Source organism: Brienomyrus brachyistius, chromosome 3, assembly GCF_023856365.1.
Source record: "Brienomyrus brachyistius isolate T26 chromosome 3, BBRACH_0.4, whole genome shotgun sequence".
In the NCBI taxonomy this organism is placed as follows: domain Eukaryota; kingdom Metazoa; phylum Chordata; class Actinopteri; order Osteoglossiformes; family Mormyridae; genus Brienomyrus; species Brienomyrus brachyistius.
The window spans coordinates 34112148-34133676 of record NC_064535.1 but is presented as its reverse complement, the minus strand read 5'-3'; the positions used below and the strand labels follow the sequence as shown (position 1 = coordinate 34133676).

Genomic DNA, 21529 nt, shown 5'->3' with positions numbered 1-21529 from the left:
ACAAGCAAATTTTGGAGGGAGAGTCGGTTAAATCGGTATCATAAGAATCACTGAGAAGAGGATCGGGACGGGAGCATAAAATATGTATATAATAAAATTCAATGAAAGGCAATTTTAGGATATTTTTCCGCCAGATTAAACCGCTATTGGATCGGATCGTGACAAAGAACCCCGTGTAGCTGCATTTGACGCAATTTCATTGAATTTCTGGCGTGGTTATTTAATTCTCTCGTATACAGGCAGCTGTCACGGCGCATCCGCTGCAGGTTTTTTTTTTCTTTTTTTAAGCGAAATGTCCCTTTAAAGCGGCCGTCCGTCTGAGGCGGATCATGCGCGGTGCCGGGGACTGGGACAGGCTCCGTAACCTCCATGCACATCAGAAGCGGTGCGGGAGCCTGGCGAAGATGCATCGGCGGGTACCTTAGGATGCACGGCGGGCGGAGCGGCGCCACCGCATCGGTGCACCGGGGGACGGCCACCGGCGTGTCCTTTTAAAAGGGACCTGGCATGGGCAACGAAGCGAGCGCAGAGGGCGGGGAAGGGGATCTCCCCGGATTACCGGGAGGCAGCGGGGGCTCCGATCACATCCCCGCAGGAGCGGAGACGATCGGGGAGGACGGGAGGCGAACCGCGGCGGCACGGAGCTGCCCGCCGCAAAGGCACGTCGCCTCGTCCCCCTCTGGCAGGGCAGGAGCTCATATCCATTAACGTCCCCCTATTTACCTGACATGGGAGCCCGGGCGGGGGATCGTCGGTGCTGATCGCCGCGCTGTATCCCCAGTGCGGCAATCGGGGGGAAGGGGGCTGCCTCTGGGAAGCGGTATATTACCGAAACTGACAGAGGATGCAATTCACATCCTTTCATAGGGAGATTAGGGTTCATGGCAGACGCCTGCGATTTTCTTTTATTATCCGTCTGCATTCGCATCTGGAATAAAATGCATTTTGAGCATGGTGTATATGTGGGGTACAGTGTATCCTATATATAGAGTGTAGTGCATATTTAGTAGAATGTATGTGTGGTGTGTTTATATTCTCGTAAATAAACATGCTGAATTAGCCGGATGCAAAAAGACGGACAAGTTTAGGCGACGTAAACATGAATTTGCGTGAACTTGAGTCGTTCGGCGTAAAAAACGGCGTGTTTTTCACGGATGGGGGGCAAAACGCTTTTTATGAGAGATTGAGCAAAGCGTGTGTGGGGTAAAAGAGCACCGATCCGGCTCATGGTGCGCATAACTTCAGCCTGCATGGATTAGCGGCTCGTAGCAGGCTCTGGCTGCGAGAGGGAGCGTCAGTCTGTCATTGAAATGCTGGGTTTTTCACTTCGGGAAGTTTGCGTGTGTGTGCAGATTGCTGCACCCATGGAATGACCTCCCGTGGACGTATCTCCAGATTGTATTACCCTCCGTGTGGCAAACACTGAGCTTCTCCCGGCAGCCAAGGATCAATAGCCTTTCTCTGAGCAGGAGTGGCTGTCTGTGGGGTTGAAGGCAGAGGCTAAAAACAGCCTAAGGCTTCCGCTGTGCAGTTAACCTGTAAGCTGGCCTCTCCTTCACAGCTGCCATATTTTGATAAACCTGTGTGGTGTCCAAGAGCCATGCTGTGTATGTTCATTCATCTAGGGATTTCTGAGCGAAGGTGACGGCCACACACCCTCTCGCGGAAGTGACCCATGGCAGGTGAACCGGGCCAGGTTCTGTGAAGCAGAACTGGGCGGGGATTCAGACCCACTATAGCATGTGCTATGGTGACACAGATACCTGATATTACTGAAACCCATGCAAATATAAGAACTTCAAAATATAAATTATATATAGGCAAGAAATGAGGCCGGCAGAATGAGGTTAATTGGGGGGGGGGGGGGGGGGGTTCCTCTTACTTTAATATGACGCTTTTGAATCATTGTAGGGAATTTGGGAAAGTAGGGTTTTACCTACTGATCTTTATATCTGTTGAAGTGTTGGGTGCTTGTGTGTAAAATGTCACTCTTTGATAAATGTTAGGCTAGAGAAGCACTTGCAGTGTTTTAAGGTTTTGAAGCTTGGAGGTGTGTGTCAGCCTGTCACTAATGATACGGGGGTGCTTCTGTTCTTCTGTCCTTTCAGGGAGTCAGATGCAGACATAACACACCGAGCCCAACTCCCTGGACATGCACCTGCCCCAGGGCCTTCTGGGATCAATAAAAGTCAGACAGTCGATGCCTTGAGGTCAGGTCTAGCAGCCAGGCAGGGCTCGCCAGGGAGGAGTCCTTCATCTGTCACGGTTTTGGAGTCACATTCTGGTCCACGAGGTCGTGAGGAACCCAGGAGAACCATGTTTTCCTCGAATTTCCTGAGCGGGGCCAACCCCCTCAGTGCCATGTCGTCCGCAGTGAATAAACTCAGCCTGTTTGGGGATGAGGAGGCACAGAAGGAGGCCAAGGATGAAGAAGGCGGGATGAAGCAGAAGGCCGAGCCGAAGCCTCATCAGCAGCAGGCCCCACAGCAGGGCTCCCCCAGAAAGACTGGGCCCAAGAAGCCAGGAGCCAGCAAAGATGGGCCTGAACAGCTCGACGATAAGCAGCAAGGCCCTGTTCCCCCCCCAGCAGGGCCAGTTGGCGCGGGGCCGCGACCACCTGGGCCGTTGGTCTGCCCCATCTGCAAATCCACCCAGCTGAACCTGCACACGGAGGAAGAGCCCAACCACTGCACCTGCACGCAGTGTCAGGCCGTGGTGTGCAGTCTGTGCGGATTCAGCCCTCCTGGTTCTGCGGTAAGAGCTCTGAAGCGCCAGCTTGGGGGTGTCCCAAGCACTGTGGGGGCGAGAATGCAGTGGGAGATACATCTCACATACCAGTATGGAAATCCAAGCTGGTTAAACTGCGTGTTGCAAGTTGCTCTCTTGAGAAAATCAGGGGCCTGTATCAAAGGTGGATTTCTTGCTTAGCTGGATTACTTGTCAGATTTAAAGCACCTTAGTTTACTCGGACTTTATCTTTGTTCACTTCCATTTAGCTCCAACTACCTTAAATCTGACAAGTTATCCAGCTCCGCAGGAAGTCTTGTTTTGTGATGCAGGCCCCAGATGTTTACATTATTATTGCTGTTACTCTTCCTATTCTTCTTCTTATTATTATCATTATCATTAGTATTATTATTACTACTACTAATACTACTACTACTTGAATACTGGTTCCTACATTAGGGTGGTGGTGTTTGCATTTTGAGCTTTTTTGACTTTCATTTTACTTACTGTGAATGCTGCCTCAGTACAGTTGATTTACTGTGAATACTGCCTGTGTAGGACTAATTTGCTGTGAATACTGCCTGAGTACAGCTGATTTACTGTGAGTGCTGCCTTAGTTATCTGATTTGCCATGGATACTGCCTGAGTACAGCTGATTTACTACAGTATGAATGCTGCCCGAGTAGCATGCTACCTGAGTACAGCTGATTTACTGTGAATGCTGCCTGAGTAGCATGCTACCTTAGTACAGCTGATTTACTATGAAAGCTGCCTGAGTAGCATGCTACCTGAGTACAGCTGAATTACTACGAATGCTGCCCAAGTAGCATGCTACCTTAGTACAGCTGATTTACTGTGAAAGCTGCCTGAGTAGCATCCTACTTGAGTACAGCTGAAATACTGTGAATGCTGCCTGAGTACAGCTGATTTAAGATGTCGCTGCCCAGAACATTTAGCTTCCTGCCCATTTCCCACATACAACAGAGACATTCTTTTTATATGTTTTGAACTGTATTTGCGCACAGGTTATAAGAGATTCTATATAAAAATGGGACCTTTGAGACTTAACATATAATGTAAACAGAAAAATCAGACAGTGTTCAGATGAGGAGCCTATAGCGCCCCCCCCCCCCCCCCAATTAAAATGTCACTTCTGTCCCCCTCTAGATGTTTGAAATACTAAACAGGTAGTTAACGAGTCAGAAGATGGTAGCTAGTTAGCTGGTTAGCAGAACATGCTGCTTAAGTATCTCCTAAATAAGGAATGTTTTAAATATTTAATGACTGTTTGTGGCCAACAGGGGGCCTCCAGATCTCGGTTTGATTCCCTCGGATGAGGGAATGAGCGAATCAAATCTATTATCTTTCAACACAGATGAACAATCATCATTTATGAGAGATTGTTTCATTGCTGGTGACCAGGCAGTCTGCTCTAACTGGTGCATCTCTGAAGTGCGATTTCCCCTGATACACTAATCAGATCAGTACTCCCTAGTCACTGCAGATGTAATGAGGTCATAAATTCATAATAAGTGTAGTTATGGCTTCAGGCTGATAAGAAATAATAGTTTGTGTGAAGATTGCAATCCATTGGAAGATGCTGTCTTATCAAGTGCCAGTGTGTAAATTGAAATTGTTTCTCTCGGTTGTGGGTGTGGAGACCACTGTGCTACCTGTTTCACTGACTATAAAATTGCGGTGCACTTTTGCAGGTGAAGGAGTGGCTCTGTCTCAACTGCCAGATGCAGAGAGCTCTCGGAGGTATGGAACCTCCAGGCCCACCCACAATGAAGGCTCAGCAATGGCCTCCCAAGAAGACCTCTGCGTTGGCCTCCACCACCATCAAGCAAGCCCCTGTAATGGAGCAGGCTGTAAAGCCAGATCCTGGCAAGGCCACAAATAGCGGGAAGCCCTCGATGGCCAAGCAGGAAGTCATAACACAGCCTGGGCAGCTAGGATCTCCAAAAGCACGGAAAGGGTCTGTTTCCACTGAGCTGGACCCTTCCAAATCTAAAAAACCAGCAGACCAAACTCCAGCTGGGGAGAAGTCAGACCCCCAGCTGCCAGCGCCAGTCTCAGCTAAGGACCATACCAAGCTTTTACAGCCACAGCAGTCACCAGGCCAGCCCCCAGCAGCTGAGGCCTCAAGTGGGAAGCCAAAACTAGATCCCAAGGCAGGCCATACATTGCAGGACCCAGGGAAAATTCAACAGTTGCCAAAGGGCGGCCAGGGTCCTCCTGCCAAATCTACACCTCTATCACAGGCTCCGCCCCCTAAGGAGGAGTCTGGTTTCTTTGGTCTGAGTTTTGGTGGTTTGACTGAGGCATCCAAACAGTTCACTGCCCCACAGCCGCCTGCTGAGTCAGTAACCGGGAAGTTGTTTGGGTTTGCTGGTTTCACAGAGTCACCCAAACCTCAGCCCACTGCCCCACAGCCAGCTGCAGAGTCAGTCACTGGGAAGTTGTTTGGGTTTGGAGGAACTACAGAGTCCCCAAAAACTCAGTCCACTGCCCCAGAGCCAGCTACAGAGTCAGTTACTGGGAAGTTGTTTGGGTTTGGAGGTACCACAGAGTTCCCCAAAACTCAGGCCAACACCTCACACTCAGCTGCAGAGTCGATAACTGGAAAATTATTTGGGTTTGGAGGCACAACAGATACCCCAAAAACTCAGCCCACAGCCCCACAGTCAGCTGCAGAGTCAATCACTGGGAAGTTGTTTGGAAGCACCACGGAGACCCCAAAAACTCAGCCCACAGCCCCACAGTCAGCTGCAGAGTCAATCACTGGGAAGTTGTTTGGAAGCACCACGGAGACCCCAAAAACTCAGCCCACAGCCCCACAGTCAGCTGCAGAGTTAATCACTGGGAAGTTGTTTGGAAGCACCACGGAGACCCCAAAAACTCAGCCCACAGCCCCACAGTCAGCTGCAGAGTCAATCACTGGGAAGTTGTTTGGAAGCACCACGGAGACCCCAAAAACTCAGCCCACAGCCCCACAGTCAGCTGCAGAGTCAATCACTGGGAAGTTGTTTGGAAGCACCACGGAGACCCCAAAAACTCAGCCCACAGCCCCACAGTCAGCTGCAGAGTCAATCACTGGGAAGTTGTTTGGAAGCACCACGGAGACCCCAAAAACTCAGCCCACAGCCCCACAGTCAGCTGCAGAGTCCATCACTGGAAAATTATTTGGGTTTGGAGGCACTACAGAGTCCCCAAAAACTCAGCCCACTGCCCCACAGTCAGCTGCAGAGTCAATCACTGGAAAATTATTTGGGTTTGGAGGCACTACAGAGTCCCCAAAAACTCAGCCCACTGCCCCACAGTCAGCTGCAGAGTCAATCACTGGGAAGTTGTTTGGAAGCACCACGGAGTCCCCAAAAACTCAGCCCACTGCACCAGAGCCAGCTGCAGAGTCCATAACTGGAAAATTGTTTGGGTTTGGAGGCACTATAGAGACCCCAAAAACTCAGCCCACTGCCCCACAGTCAGCTGCAGAGTCAATCACTGGAAAATTATTTGGGTTTGGAGGCACAACAGAGTCCCCAAAAACACAGCCCACTGTCCCACAGTCAGCCGCAGAGTCAATCACTGGGAAGTTGTTTGGAAGCACTACGGAGTCCCCAAAAACACAGCCCACAGCCCCACAGTCAGCCGCAGATTCAGTCACTGGGAAGTTGTTTGGAAGCACTATGGAGTCCCCAAAAACTCAGCCCACTGCCCCACAGTCAGGTGCAGAGTCAATCACTGGGAAGTTGTTTGGAAGCACCACAGAGTCTCCAAAAACTCAACCCACTGCACCAGAGCCAGCTGCAGAGTCGATCACTGGAAAATTATTTGGGTTTGGAGGCACCACAGAGTCCCCAAAAACACAGCCCACTGCCCCACAGTCAGCCGCAGAGTCAATCACTGGGAAGTTGTTTGGAGGCACCACAGAGTCCCCCAAAACACAGCCCACTGCCCCACAGTCAGCTGCAGAGTCTGTTGCTGGGAAATTGTTTGGATTTCGTGGCACCAAGGAATCACGAAAAACTCAACCCAGTGACTCACAATCGGTTGCAGAGTCAGTCACTGGGAAATTGTTTGGAGGCACTGCTGAGACACCAAAAACCCAGCCGACTGGGCAAAAATCAGCTGCAGAGTCAATCACTGGGAAGTTGTTTGGAAGCACCACTGAGACAGCAAAAACTCAGCCCAGTGCCCCGCAGTCAGCTGCAGAGTCTGTTCCTGGGAAATTGTTTGGATTCAGTGGCACCAAGGAATCACCAAAAACTCAGCACAGTGACTCACAATCGGTTGCAGAATCAGTCACTGGGAAATTGTTTGGATTTGGAGGCACCACAGAGTCCCCAAAAATTCAGCCCACTGCCCAACAGTCAGCTGCAGAATTGATCACTGGGAAGTTGTTTGGAAACACTACGGAGTCCCCAAAAACTCAGCCCACTGCACCAGAGCCAGCTGCGTCAATCACTGGAAAATTGTTTGGGTTTGGTGGCAGCAAAGAATCACCCAAACCTCAACCTGCTATCTCACAGCCGACAACAGAGTCAATTACTGGGAAGTTTGGGTTTGGAGGCACCATGAAGTCCCCAAAAACTGAACCCACTGCCCCCCAGTCAGCTGCAGAGCTAGTTACCGAGGTGTTGCTTGGTGGCACCACAGAGTCCCCAAATACTGAGCCTATTGTCCCAGAGTCAGCTACAGAGCTAGTTACCGAGGTGTTGCTTGGTGGCACCACAGAGTCCCCAAATACTGAGCCTATTATCCCAGAGTCAGCTACAGAGATAGTTACCGAGGTGTTGCTTGGTGGAACCACAGAGTCTGCAAATACTGAACCTATTGTCCCAGACTCAGCTACAGAGCTAGTTACCGAGGAGTTGCTTGGTGGCACCACAGAGTCCCCAAATACTGAGCCTATTGTCCCAGAGTCAGCTACAGAGCTAGTTACCGAGGTGTTGCTTGGTGGCACCACAGAGTCCCCAAATACTGAGCCTATTATCCCAGAGTCAGCTACAGGGCTAGTTACCGAGGTGTTGCTTGGTGGCACCACAGAGTCCCCAAATACTGAGCCTATTGTCCCAGAGTCAGCTACAGAGCTAGTTACCGAGGAGTTGCTTGGTGGCACCACAGAGTCCCCAAATACTGAACCTATTGTCCCAGAGTCAGCTACAGAGCTAGTTACCGAGGTGTTGCTTGGTGGCACCACAGAGTCCCCAAATACTGAGCCTATTGTCCCAGAGTCAGCTACAGAGCTAGTTACCGAGGTGTTGCTTGGTGGCACCACAGAGTCCCCAAATACTGAGCCTATTGTCCCAGAGTCAGCAACAGAGCTAGTTACCGAGGTGTTGCTTGGTGGCACCACAGAGTCCCCAAATACTCAGCCTATTGTTGCAGAGTCAATTACAGAGCTAGTTACTGGAACATTGTTTGGAGGCACCACAGAGTCCATAAATACTCAGCCTACTACCCAAGATTCAGCTAGAGAATCAGACAGTGGAGAGATGTCTGGTTTCAGTGGCACCATGGAGTCCCAAGAAATTCAGCCTATTGCCTCACCATCAGCTGTAGAGTTAGGTACCGGAAACCTGTTTACAGACACCACTGATTCCCCAACAACTCAGCCCAGTGCCCCACAGTCGGTCGCAGAGTCAGTCACCGGAAAGTTGTTTGGATTTAGTGGCACCAAGGAATTGCCAAAAATTCAGCCCAGTGACTCACAATCAGCTGCAGAGTCAATCACTGGGAAGTTGTTTGGAAACACTACGGAGTCCCCAAACACTCAACCCACTGCCTCTCAGTCTGCTTCTGAGTTTGTCACTGGGAAATTGTTTGGATTTGGCAACACCAAGGAATCGCCAAAAACTCAACCCACTGCCCCACAGTCAGCTGCAGAGTCTGTCACTGGGAAATTGTTTGGATTTGGTGGCACCAAGGAATCGCCAAAAACTCAACCCACTGCCCCACAGTCAGCTGCAGAGTCTGTCACTGGGAAATTGTTTGGATTTGGTGGCACCAAGGAATCCCCAAAAACTCAATCCACACCCCCACAGTCAGCTGCAGAGTTGATCACTGGGAAGTTTTTTGGAAGCACCACTGAGACATCAAAAACTCAACCCACTCTGTCAACTGCAGAGACTGTCACTGGGAAATTGTTTGGATTCACTGGCACCAAGGAATTGCCAAAAACTCAGCCCAGTGACGCACAATCGGCGGCAGAGGGAGTCACTGGGACGTTGTTTGGAGGCACCATGGAGTCCTCAAAAAGTCAGCCAACTGCTTCTCAGCAAGCTGCAGAGTCAGTCACTGGGAAGTTGTTTCGAGGCACCACTGAGACACTTAAAACTCAACCCACTTCCCCACAATCAGCGGCAGAGTCTATCACTGGGAAATTGTTTAGATTTGGTGACACTAAGGAATCATCAAAAACTCAGCCCAGTGACTCACAATCAGTTGCAGAGTCAGTCACTGGGAGGATATTTGGGTTTGGAGTTACCACGGAGACCCCAAAAACTCAACCCACAGCGTCAGAGTCAGCTGCAGAGTTGATCACTGGGAAGTTGTTTGGAAGCACTACGGAGTCCCCAAAAAGTCAGCCAACTGCTCCTCAGCAAGCTGCAGAGTCAGTCACTGGGAAATTGTTTGGAGGCACCACTGAGATACTTAAAACTCAATCAACTGTCCCACAGTCAGCTGCAGAGTCTGTCACTGGGAAATTGTTTGGATTCGGTGGCACCAAGGAGTCATCAAAATCTCAGCCCAGTGACTCGCAATCAGTTGCAGATTCCATCACCGGGAAGTTGTTTGGGTTCAGTAGCACAAAAGAATCACCAAAAACTCAGCCCATGGACCCACAGTCTATTGCAGATTCAGTCACTGGGAAGCTTTCTGGATTCAGTGGTACTAAGGAATCGCCAGAAACTCAGTCCTCTGACTCACAGTCGGTTGCAGAGAAATCGGTTACTGGGAAATTATTTGGAGGTACCACAGAGTCCCCAACGACTCAACCCACTTCCCCACAGCCAGCTGCAGAGTCAGTCATGGGGAAATTGTTTGAAGGCACCACAGAGTCTGCACAAACTCAGCCCACTGCCTCACAGCTGACTGAGTCGATCACCAGCAAGTCTGGGTTTAGTGCCACTAAGGAAGCACAAAAAACTCAGCCCACTGACTCACAGCAAGTTGCAGAGACGATTACTGGGAAGTTGTTTGGGTTCGGTGGCAACAAGGAATTACCAAAAACTCAGCTCACTGACTCCCAGTCAATTGCACAGTCAGTTAGCGGAAAGTTGTTTGGGTTTGGAGGCACCACTGAGACACCAAAAACTCAACCCACTGTCCCTCAATCAGCTGCAGAATCAATCACTGGGAAGTGGTTTGGAGGCACCACTGAGACACCAAAAACTCAACCCACTGCCCCTCAGTCAGCTGCAGAATCAGTCACTGGGAAGTGGTTTGGAGGTACCACTGAGATACCAAAAACTCAAGCCACTGCCCCTCAGTCAGCAGCAGAATCAATCACTGGGAAGTGGTTTGGAGGCACCACTGACATACCAAAAACTCAACCCACTGCCCCTCAGTCAGCTGCAGAGACTGTCACTGGGAAGTTGTTTGGATTCGCTGAAACCAAGGAATCGCCAAAAACTCAGCCCAGTGACGCACAATTAGCGGCAGAGGGAGTCACTGAGAAGTTGTTTGGAGGCATCCTGGAGTCCTCAAAAATTCAGCCAACTGCCCCACAGCCAGCTGCAGAGTCAGTCACTGGGAAGTTGTTTGGAGGCACCACTGATACACTTAAAACTCAACCCACAGCCCCACAGCCAGCTGCAGAGTCGACCACTGGGAAGTTGTTTGGGTTTGGAGGCAGAAATGAGTCTTCAAAATCTCAGCCTACTGCCCCCCAATCAGCTGCAGAGTCAGTCACAGCAAAATTTTTTGGATTTGGTGCCAGCAAAGAGTCACCTAAGCCTCAATCTCCTTCCCATCAATCAGCTGCAGAGCCAGTCACTGGGAAATTATTTGGGTCACACAAGACTCAACCTACTGCACCACAGACAAAGATGTTTGGGTTTGGCTCTTCCATTTTCAGCTCTGCTTCCAACCTGATCTCCTCTGCTGTTCATGATGAGCAACCAGCCCAGGCCTCCTCAAATGCACCTCCACCTTCCCTACAGGGTAAGGGTCCACCTCCCAAGGAAAAGAAACCCCTTCAGGAGAAAGTGGACAAACCTCTAGCAGAAAGCTCAAAGGTATCGACAACCTCTGCTCCACCTCCTAAATCTTCACCGTCCAACTGTCCGCTCTGCAAGGTGGCACTCAACGTGGACTCCAAGGATCCTCCCAATTACGATACCTGCACGGAATGCAAAAACACTGTGTGCAACCTCTGTGGATTTAACCCCATGCCTCACATCGCAAAGGTAATGCAGCTACATTTTTTTTTCAATTAATCATAGCAGACAAGTGCTTTGAAATTAATAATAGTGGAAAAACGCTATGCAGTTGCACAAAGCTGTTCATTTTTAATAGTTTCGTAATATTTCATTATCTGCAAAATATCCGTATCAAAATATGAGTATTAACAAGTTGAATTAGGAAATAATGATTAGCCTGAAAATGATCATTTGTGGAGCTGTGTAAGGTCTTATCCATTCCTCCATCTTCCTTCTGCTTTTCCTGCTTAAGTTCACTGTGTAATGTTTTATATTGAATTGATTTGCTTTTCGAGAAGCCCTCTTTTTGGGGCTTGTCATGAGATTTTGCTGTGCCCTGTATGCCTAGGCTTTCACTTGGTTGCTGGATTGCTTTTACGCTCCTAGGAGTGCATTTTCATTCTACAGGCTGACAAAAGACTTCAGCACACTTCTCATATTTGTGGTCCTGCTTACGACAACAGCGTGACACTTGTGTCTGTAATTTATTGCTTCCGGTTTCTCCTTCCTTTTGGGATTCCTAGACGTTGTATGTTTACCTCAAATTGTAATATTGTCAAAATGACGGGTAACCCAAAGTACTGCTTATGGACTGCACTGAGACTGGACAGCTTGACATTTATTTATGCTATTCAACGAGTCTGTTTTCAGGTAATAGTGGTACATTGCTAGCTTAGCTAAGATCTGTTTGGAGACTGATACCGGCTCATCAGTTATTTTTACAGTCATATTCTCTCGAGTTACAACAAGTGTTACATGGCTTCTCATGTCAGATACACCCAAAGTGCTCACTTGTGTCATCAGATAATATCTTTGTTTCCTGTGAAGATTTCCCACGTTTTGATTCCTGTGGAGGGTATCAATAATGGCACTGAGCATGTCATGTCATCTTTAGACAAGGGCTGCACCCCCGTTGGAATTGCAGGGTATGTCTCCATTGGGTTATGTCAGGGTTAAACTATCCACGTCTGGTTGCTGAAATGTCATGACCTGAAATGTGGTGCTTTTACTGAGATGCCTTGTTTTGGTGTCTATGAAGATTGAACGCTCTCTCTGTTCCTTTAGTGAGCCATGTGCTGTTTCATGTACACATAATATAGTCATTAACTTTGGAGTGTTTGCGTTGTCTTCTTGCTCCTGTTCAAAGCCGTCAGCCAAGCTCTCTTTGTAAATACTATGCTGTGGGGGGCGCGGGGGACTTTGATATCTGCTGAAATCATCTCCTCATCGCCTGGGTTTCAGTGAGCATGTGTGCTTATCTCTCCTTAAGTTATCGGTTTGATATGGAGTATCTAGGGGGCAGTGGCCATCATCACCTGGATGTTAACTTAGTTTATCTAAGACACAGCTGTTCTTTCAAGGGCTTCTGTTAACGAAAAATTGAGACTGACTGTATTGTTGCTCTCTGCTGCAAAATGTATTGCTGGACTGCTAATTACCCCATTCCTCCATCTCCCGCTTGAACGAGGAATATGCCTTTCAGAAAGGAGAACGTACGATTACGTATGGGGAGGGATCACCGCGCAGTAAATTATGTCGCAATACACATGCAGTTAGGTGCTGATCAAGGGTGCAGTCATTCTGAAAAGCATCCATATTAGTACTCCTTCGAACCATGGATGACGTCACAGAAATAAAGACCACAGCACTTTTCTGTTATACTGTGATGAGGAAAATCCCACGGAGTTGTGAGTAAACTTGTTCCCAGTTCATGGGGGTTTTAGGCTGCATTCCACTGCTGTAGATGTATACAAAACGGAGTCACAGAAGGTGGTGTTGTTAAGATGTGGAATTGAGTGAGGAATATATTCTGATGTACCCTCAATGCCAGCATCAAGCCATGGGCTGCCGGTGTGGCTGCTCTATAGCTATCTGCAGCTCGCACTGGGTGCCTCGTGAGGCTGAAATGCCACGGGGTCCCACTGCTGCCTTGAGCTGCTTTGCCCCTGCCTGCTGCCTGCCTGCCTGCCTGCCTGCCTGCTGCCTGCCTGCCTGCTGCCTGAACTGCTTTCCCCCTGCCTGCTACCTGCCTGCCTGCTGCCTGAGCTGCTTTGCCCCTGCCTGCTGCCTGCCTGATTGGTACCTGAGCTGCTTTCCCCCTGCCTGCTGCCTGCCTGCCTGCTGCCTGAGCTGCTTTGCCCCTGCCTGCTGCCTGAGCCGCTTTCCCCCTGCTTGCTGCCTGCCTGCTGCCTGAGCTGCTTTGCCCCTGCCTGCTGCCTGATCTGCTTTCCCCCTGCTTGCTGTCTGCCTGCCTGCCTGCTGCCTGCCTGCTGCCTGAGCTGCTTTGCCCTTGCCTGCTGCCTTGAGCTCTTTCGTCGTCATTCAGTCCTGCTGGACTTACTTCTTCCTGTTTGACTTTCAGCATCTTCCAGTTCGGTTGTGCCAGCAGGATTAAATTCCCCAAAGTGCCATATATTGACCCAAATCCTGACAAGCAGCTGCTGAGGTCACTTTGGCAGCATTAAAGTTCACTAGTGAGCCCTGGTGATGATTTTGATAAGATGAGATAAGGATAAAACATTATTGATCCCAGGGGGAAATTATGGCACATACAGCAGAGAGGCAACTGAAGTGCAGACAAACAAACAAACATATAGTACAAAACAACAACAAAGGATAGTACAACAAGCAACAGAGCACAAAGACACAAAGCACACATAGTGCAGACAAGTAAACATAGTGCCTGTTAAGTAAACAAATAAACATCCTGCAGATGAATAAACATAGTTCCTGTTACAGTACATGCACTGTTTGCCTCAGTTATAAAATGCTTTGAACAAAAGTGCCTGTTAAAAATGTAACAACGTAAATGAAGAAACAAACATCCTACAGAATAACCTATTGCCCGTCAGATAAACAAACAAACATCCTACAGACTAACCTATTGCCCGTCAGATAAACAAACAAACATCCTACAGACTAACCTATTGCCCGTCAGGTAAACAAACAAACATCCTACAGACTAACCTATTGCCCGTCAGATAAACAAACATCCTACAGACTAACCTATTGCCCGTCAGATAAACAAACAAACATCCTACAGACTAACCTATTGCCCGTCAGATAAACAAACATCCTACAGACTAACCTATTGCCCGTCAGATAAACAAACAAACATCCTACAGACTAACCTATTGCCCGTCAGATAAACAAACAAACATCCTACAGACTAACCTATTGCCCGTCAGATAAACAAACATCCTACAGACTAACCTATTGCCCGTCAGATAAACAAACAAACATCCTACAGACTAACCTATTGCCCGTCAGATAAACAAACAAACATCCTACAGACTAACCTATTGCCCGTCAGATAAACAAACAAACATCCTACAGACTAACCTATTGCCCGTCAGATAAACAAACAAACATCCTGGGCCTGTTTGCATTTGCATCACATCCTGTATGAAAGGCATTTGCATGACTGTGCCATGGAGGTGGGGCTCCTGTTATGTCCTTGCACCCAGGTCTGTTGTGGGCTGCGCTTTATGAAATCGCTGCTCTTATTGGAGGCCTGCATAGATCTGGGTTATTTCTGGAGCTGGGGCTAATTCCATCCAATTAGTAAAGTTTCCTGTGCTTCCCCACCCAATCTCACGGCTGAGTTACATAAGCAGGAGAGTGGCGTGATGTTTGGGGGGGGGGGGGGGGGGGGATTGGTCATCCTGTCAGGTACAGTCAGATCACGAAGCTTTGAAATGACAGTATTCCCAGGTACCAGCCTGTGTCCACCCACGTACTGGTGTCCTGCGTCTCGGGAGCCTCCGAGGGTTTCCTCTGTGTGGCAGGACACGCTTTTCCATTCACTTCAGGATCACACTTCATCCCATTTCATTCATCACAGCTCATTTGAATTCCCAGTACTTTCAGTATCCAAGTGCTTCAGGACCTATTGTATTGTTAAGCAGATGTGAGCTGTTTGATATTATAGCTATTTGTGAAAGTTACGTTGTACCTTAAGAGCCAAACAACTTCATGAGCACTTCTGTCTTCATGAAGTTCATAATTTTCTTTCTGGATTATTCTTATTTGGTGTATTATTTTTTGGAGAGAGTTACTTTGGCGCTTGTGATGGGACTGTTATAGTACTGGCAGTGTCGGTCTTTGCACCATGACATGACATGACTCTTCCATGGCCAGTAAAATGCCAAAGGGTGACTCACCAGTCCACAGTACTTTCATCTGTCAAAGGTCCTGGTTCTATGCTCCTTTGCAGGCTTCTCCATTTCTGTGGGCGGGCCTTGGTTACGACCTACGGCCATGTTGTGATGTCTAGCAAATAGTTGAATATAAAGAGTCACAATCACAGGTGGACCCGGAACAGCCCCTAGCTAACCCCGGCCCTTTGCCGCCTGTACGCTGTTGTCTCAGATCATCATGCTGCATTTGTTGAAGGTGACACAAAGCCTGACTTGGGAATTTGTCATCAAAACACTTTTGTTGCTGCTGATCAGATTTGTGCAGCTAGGTTCTCCTGAAAGTCTATCAGCAAGCCCTTTAACTGAATGTATATGTACACCTGTGATTACAGCTTCACACTGCAGCGGAGCTGCACATTCTGTTAGGGGGCCAGATATCACTTGGAAAACTGTTTGGACATCATGAGTAATCATGGCCCCGCAGTCTGATATCCGGCAAAAGTGACGTCAGCACTGTTTACAGGCCCCTGAACTTATGTAAGGGTGGCAGGTATTTTTACAGTTGCGAAGAAAGTAAAATTTTATTAGACACAGGTGGTGTATTAGAGTCCTCGAGCCTCACCAGCGAGTGCTAGCCTACGTACCCATTTGTGCGCACAGCCCAGCATCTGGGAGTGAAGGATTAGCAGGGTGACTGACGTCGTACTTTGGGATTATCGGGTTGGACGGCTTCAGTGCCTGCGAGTGGCGTTTTCAGGAATGAGGGGGAGAGGCAGATTAGGGTGGCCGGGCCTGCCAGACAGTCAGAGTGTTTTCCTTTGACCATCTGCTCACGGTAGGGGCCTGGTATGGGGGGGGTTTGGAACCTGTTCTTCTACAGCTTCTTTCCTGTGTCTGGCCCACATTGAGCACTCGTTGATGTGCAGCATTGTTGCACTTCTGTTTTTAGGCCAGTAATCTCTTTTACTTCCTGGACACTTTGATTATGAAGCTTTCCAGCCACTGAACAGAGACCCAAATACGCGCTGTGCTCTTGTTATAGTGCGGAGTTGTGCGGCGGACGCACACTTAAACCCAGCCCACCTTAGTAGTATTATCAGTGAAAGATTCCCCTGTCGCACCCATATGCAGTCCCAGCATGCTGAGTGGTATCAGCCTGGCCGGATGGAGGTGTGGGTGGACGAATAGGTGCCTCCTCTCCCCTGCTCTGCTGGGTGTGACCAAACGGGCCCCTCCTCTCTCCTGCTCTACTGGGTGTGGCCAAACGGGCCCCTCTTCTCCCCTGCCCTGATGGGCGTGGCCAAACGGGCTCCTCCTCTCTCCTGCTCTGCTGGGTGTGGCCAAACGGGCCACTCTTCTCCCCTGCCCTGCTGGGTGTGGCCAAATGGGCCCCTCCTCTCTCCTGCTCTGCTGGGTGTGGCCAAACGGGCCCCTCTTCTCCCCTGCCCTGCTGGGTGTGGCCAAACGGGCCCCTCTTTTCCCCTGCCCTGCTGGTTGTGGCCAAATGGGCCCCTACTCTCTCCTGCTCTGCTGGGTGTGGCCAAACGGGCCCCTCTTCTCCCCTGCCCTGCTGGGTGTGGCCAAACGGGCCCCTCTTTTCCCCTGCCCTGCTGGTTGTGGCTAAACGGGCCCCTCCTCTCTCCTGCTCTGCTGGGTGTGGCCAAACGGGCCCCTCCTCTCCCCTGCTCTGCTGGGTGTGGCCAAACGGGCCCCTCCTCTCCCCTGTTCTGTCCCATCTGAAAGCTTATTATCCTATGAGTGCTGCTTTTATCACTCAGGTGACAATCTGCCCCCTCACACATTTTGGACTGTGTCTCCTCTCAGATACTAGACTGAGCCTGACATTGGAGTAGAAGCTTATCTTTGGTAACGGATCACTGATACTAGTAATTGATCATTATCCACTTTGTTCTGATTCATCTCGGTACTTTTGGTGCCGCTGGTCATAAAGTCACAATGCCTATGACCCCTCACAGTTAGAGAGTGGTTCTTAATTGAATGGCTATTCAGCTGCTTGCAGTGAGTTTGCCAGACCTGTATCATTCCCCAGAGGTGAATCTATGGAAGAGCTGCTAGCTTAGATGGGAGGGGGGGGTCTTGTTTGTCTTCTTTGGAGGTGGTCATTCATGATTGGGTGTTTTTAGTTGAACCTGGGTGTCCCAAATGATCACATAAGTCACTAAGAACTAAGGACTGTTGTTGGAGGGGGTAACTGTAGTCCATCTTTTTTGTAGACCATTCCTCCTTCCACCCTTGTTTGTCATCCAGCGTAATGCCAACGTTTCGTCAATTTTGCAAAACATTTCTGTAGGCTGCTTGTAGCTGTTGTATGGACCTCAGGGTGAAAAGTCCTCATCTGTGATATTATGGTTGTCAAGTGCACTTCTGATCCATTATTACAGGAATTAGAGGATAACGGCAGAACATTTTAACCTTCATGACTTTAGTATACAACAATGCTAATATCATAAGTGTAAACAGCTGTGTATGAACCCACAGAGACGGCAGACTGCTGGAGCCTGACCTCAGGATCTTCTCAGAGTAGAAACAGGAGGACGATGTCATGCTGCTTCCACAGTGTTTTAATTCTTCAGATCTGTATGAAGATCTAAAGTTCATGGCTGCTGCAGCTTGTGTAAATGGATCGTTTCCTCACTTTAAATGGCCACCAGCACATTTCAGCTCAATTCAGTAAGGAGGAGCTCATTTTAGACCCGGTGTCCGGTAAGTGAGGTGATGCCGAAAATCTCCCCGCAGAAAGATCTCACCTTGGGTGTGGTGCATTTGGGGCTCTGTCGAGCTGCGTGTCTTTGTGACTGTGTGTGTGTGTGTGTGAGGCTCCACAATGCCGGTTTATCTGATGGAGCAGCCCAGCTCTGCACCTTTATTATAGATTAGCAGGCTGCGGTTCTCCATTACCCCGCGACCTGATTTATGAGGAACGGCACACAAGCCCAGCCAGGCGGGCGATAAGGTGCCAACAGCCCCTCTCCTGGGATTGAAGCTTTGTCAGGACATTTTAGCGTTTAATTCACTTTGCAGGTCGGATCGGGTTGGACTCTGGTGCCCTGCGTTGGCGTCTCCTGCCTTGACTCAGGTTCCCTAAGTGGAAGGGCAGCTCATTGCCAAATTCATGCCACATTTGAGTCGTTTCCAGTGGCGGCAGGGTCTTTTTCATTACCTGACTGATGTGCTGTTTGAGCTGGTTGTATAAAAATCTTCAGTGTCAGGGGGGCGGGGGGTCTGTGTGCCTCATTGCATTAGGACTCCGTAGCCTTTTGAGTCAAATGGTCGAAATCCCGCAGTCAGCAGAATGATGTCACTACTGGGCTCCTGAGCAAGCTCCTTAACCCCAGATTGCCTTCTGAAAAATATACAGTACTGAGTAAAAATCTTGGGCAGTCAAAGAAAGTGATGTTTAAAAATATATTATGCTTTTTGAAAAATGTTAGTTAAAAAGTGTTAGTTTATCCATTTTAAAACTTCTCCTAAAGTTACCCCAGTATTTACAGAGGTTGGCTTTGACTTTCACACAGTACTGTACATTGTGTTGGATAAAATAAATTATAATTATTGCGACTATCCTATTATTATTATTATTATTATTATTATTATTATTATTACTTCAACTGTACTTTTCAAAGAGGCTAAAAAGCTTCAGCTAAATAAATGTAAATGTTCTCCTGTGTCAATACTGACCAGGGACAGATGTTGATATCATTGTGTTAGAGGAAGATAAACACTGTTTAACCCCCCAAGACGTCAGACACACCTGCGGGTGTCAGCAGAGAATGCCTCTGTCACGCTTCTGCGGTCTGAATCTGAGAATCAGTATGTAGCAGTACTGTAAGTTGAGTTACAGTTTCCTGTCAGCCAGGAAGTTTTCACGATGTTATTAAGTGGTGTAAGGGCTCCTCCATGCCCGGCCTCAGTCTCGAACAGCAGTTCAGAGAGCCTGGTCTGTGATCCTTCTCATTATTTTATGAAAGATCCATGGAGTCATGTAGCAGTTAGTAATTTATCGTCATACTGGCACCCTGCCACCTCACAGTACCAGCGTACGTGTATGGGCCTTAAATGATGGTGAAAATGTAGGAATACCTACTTATGTTTGCTTGCACAATGTGCACGTTTTGTTCCACAAAGACGCTGAGGCAGTGAAACAAATCTCCTGTGTTCCTAATACGGCAAAAAGTGAGGGTTGTAAATGAGGGACTTGCTGGGAGATGGTGAGGCCGCTGTCACCTCGCCTTTCCATGATGTAAAGATCACCAGGAACTGCTGATATGGGCTTGGAGGTTCTTTCTGCATGACTTCCGTCAGAATCGTCCACTGTGAAAGTCACTGAAGTTAAGGCACCCAAAGAACAACTTAATTAGTCGAGACTGCATTCATTTGTCATATTTTCAGTTAATGGCATTAACTTGCCTTTAGACTATATAGCCCCCCCCCCCCACACACACACACACACACACATTAACATTTGATTTGAGTTTAATCAGAATTTTTCTGTAGAGCGTTTTTCTTAGTGAAGTTGTATGAATTGTAGTCTGCATTTATCAGAATCGGTGTTCAGTCGAAGTGCAGTAATCATGGAAACCTTATTGTGCCAAATGGGTATTTGCTTTTGCCCATGGCCATACTTGTATATTTACATTAGTAGGCCTTGCACACACACTTTCTTCCCACCAATTGAACTGAAACAGTTTTGCCTCCAGGCTTCTCATGAGAGTTTTTCTCCTTTTCCAGATGAATGAACAGCGCGTGACTTTTTCTGACTATCTCAGGACTAACGGCTTATGACATTTCAGCATATCAGGGGTTGCAGAAAGTCACTCAGCGGCAGTACTGATGGATGGAGGTCTTATCCGTTACACACATTAAAATCACTCGCCTCAGACCTTCTTGAAATCAGTAAAACGTGCAATCATGGAAAGTCCCCTGCATTTCTCTTCTAGGGGACCAGAGCTGTTTCTAGTAAATTCTGTATAAGGTTTAATTTTTTGGTTTTGAACTTAATTGGTGTTAAGTGATTATGGTCACCTGTTAACATGTACTGATACATATATGAACCATGAATCCGACATCATGAGTCGAACCAAACCGTGAACCGAGTCGTCACGTGCCTGGGCACCTTCGTCTCACAGCGTGTTTTTCTGAGGGCTCTGCACGCTGCTGTTGTATGTTTCGTGTGTCTGTATAACTCGGTGACAGGAAGCGGGGGATCATGGAACAGCATGTTTCCCAGATGTCTCGATTTATTCCGGCCTTGGCCACTTCCTCGTGATCTATATTTATTGACTTGCTGGCACCTCTCAGGCTGAAAAGGGGCACGATGGGGTGCCCGTATACTGCCTTCACAGTGATGTAAGCATTCTCATGATGCATTGCTGCGTGATGTCCTCTGCATGAGCTGTGGTCAGGCATGAGCGGAGCGGGAATCCCAGCAGCCCTGGCAGTATGAGATTAGAAACAGGGAGGTTCAGTCACACCGCGGCTGATTCACTGGAGCGGCTGACGTCACTCTGCGCTGGCTTTTCGTGACTAAGGCGGGCGGTGCGTGTGGGCCTTGCGTGGGGAGTGGGGCGGCAGGGGAGGAGGGTGGGGGTCGGCGTGATGAAGTCTGCCGTGCTCTGTGCAAAATAGCTACTGGCAGACAGCAGCTTCCTCCTAGTCAGCAGAAGAGGATGAAATTAAATGTGGAGCACAACTTAAAACGGGCGGCAGAGGCGGCGATTTCAGCGATTTTCATGTTTCCCTTTTTTCTGCAGAATGTGCTGACAGCGGGGCTTTGTGCAGGTGCATAGAGATACAAACCACAACTGGACCTGGAAATGAAACGTAGATAAAGTGAGGAGCTAACGTCCCCGTCAGAGGGCACTTAATACCCGGAATTGCATTATGCTAGAAAAGCTGTAACTGCCCTATAAAACTGAATCATGTTTTCAATCTTGCCTACTAATAGATATTCCACAGCAGTTTATTATACACAGTTCTATCGGATGCAATGCAGAGTGCAGTGTGCACTTTCAGAGTCACTTATTCGCCTGTGAGGGATGACCACTGATTAATTTGAACACATTAATGTGAAATTACCTAAATGTGATGACACTCTAAAAAGACAATGATTCAGCCTCTTTTTTGGAATCAGTGATGCAGGATTATTTTATAGCCAGGATGAAATTGTCTAAAACATATTTACTAGTGAATCCAAAAGAAGGATGTGATGAGGTTGTT

The 21529-nt window shown here is 48.4% G+C and overlaps 2 protein-coding genes across 22 annotated transcripts in view; both read left to right on the top strand.

Moving 5' to 3' along the window:
* Positions 1-368: 368 nt before the first annotated feature.
* On the top strand, positions 369-7116 carry LOC125738688 (protein piccolo-like). The gene is made up of 4 exons (XM_049007887.1): positions 369-659; positions 2109-2754; positions 4440-6211; positions 7101-7116. The coding sequence occupies exons 1-4, from the start codon at positions 508-510 to the stop codon at positions 7114-7116; spliced, it is 2586 nt and encodes an 861-aa protein (XP_048863844.1). The 5' UTR covers positions 369-507.
* Positions 6650-21529, top strand: part of LOC125738026 (protein piccolo-like) — a 52806-nt gene continuing 37926 nt past the window's right edge. For 4 of the 21 annotated variants that reach the window (XM_049006482.1, XM_049006481.1, XM_049006480.1 and 1 more), the window contains exon 1: positions 6650-11141. In XM_049006482.1, the coding sequence (XP_048862439.1) occupies positions 7305-11141 (3837 nt within the window). In that variant the 5' untranslated portion in view covers positions 6650-7304. The remainder of the gene's footprint in view (positions 11142-21529) is intronic. The other 17 variants (XM_049006500.1, XM_049006493.1, XM_049006488.1 and 14 more) reach the window with 17 other exon arrangements.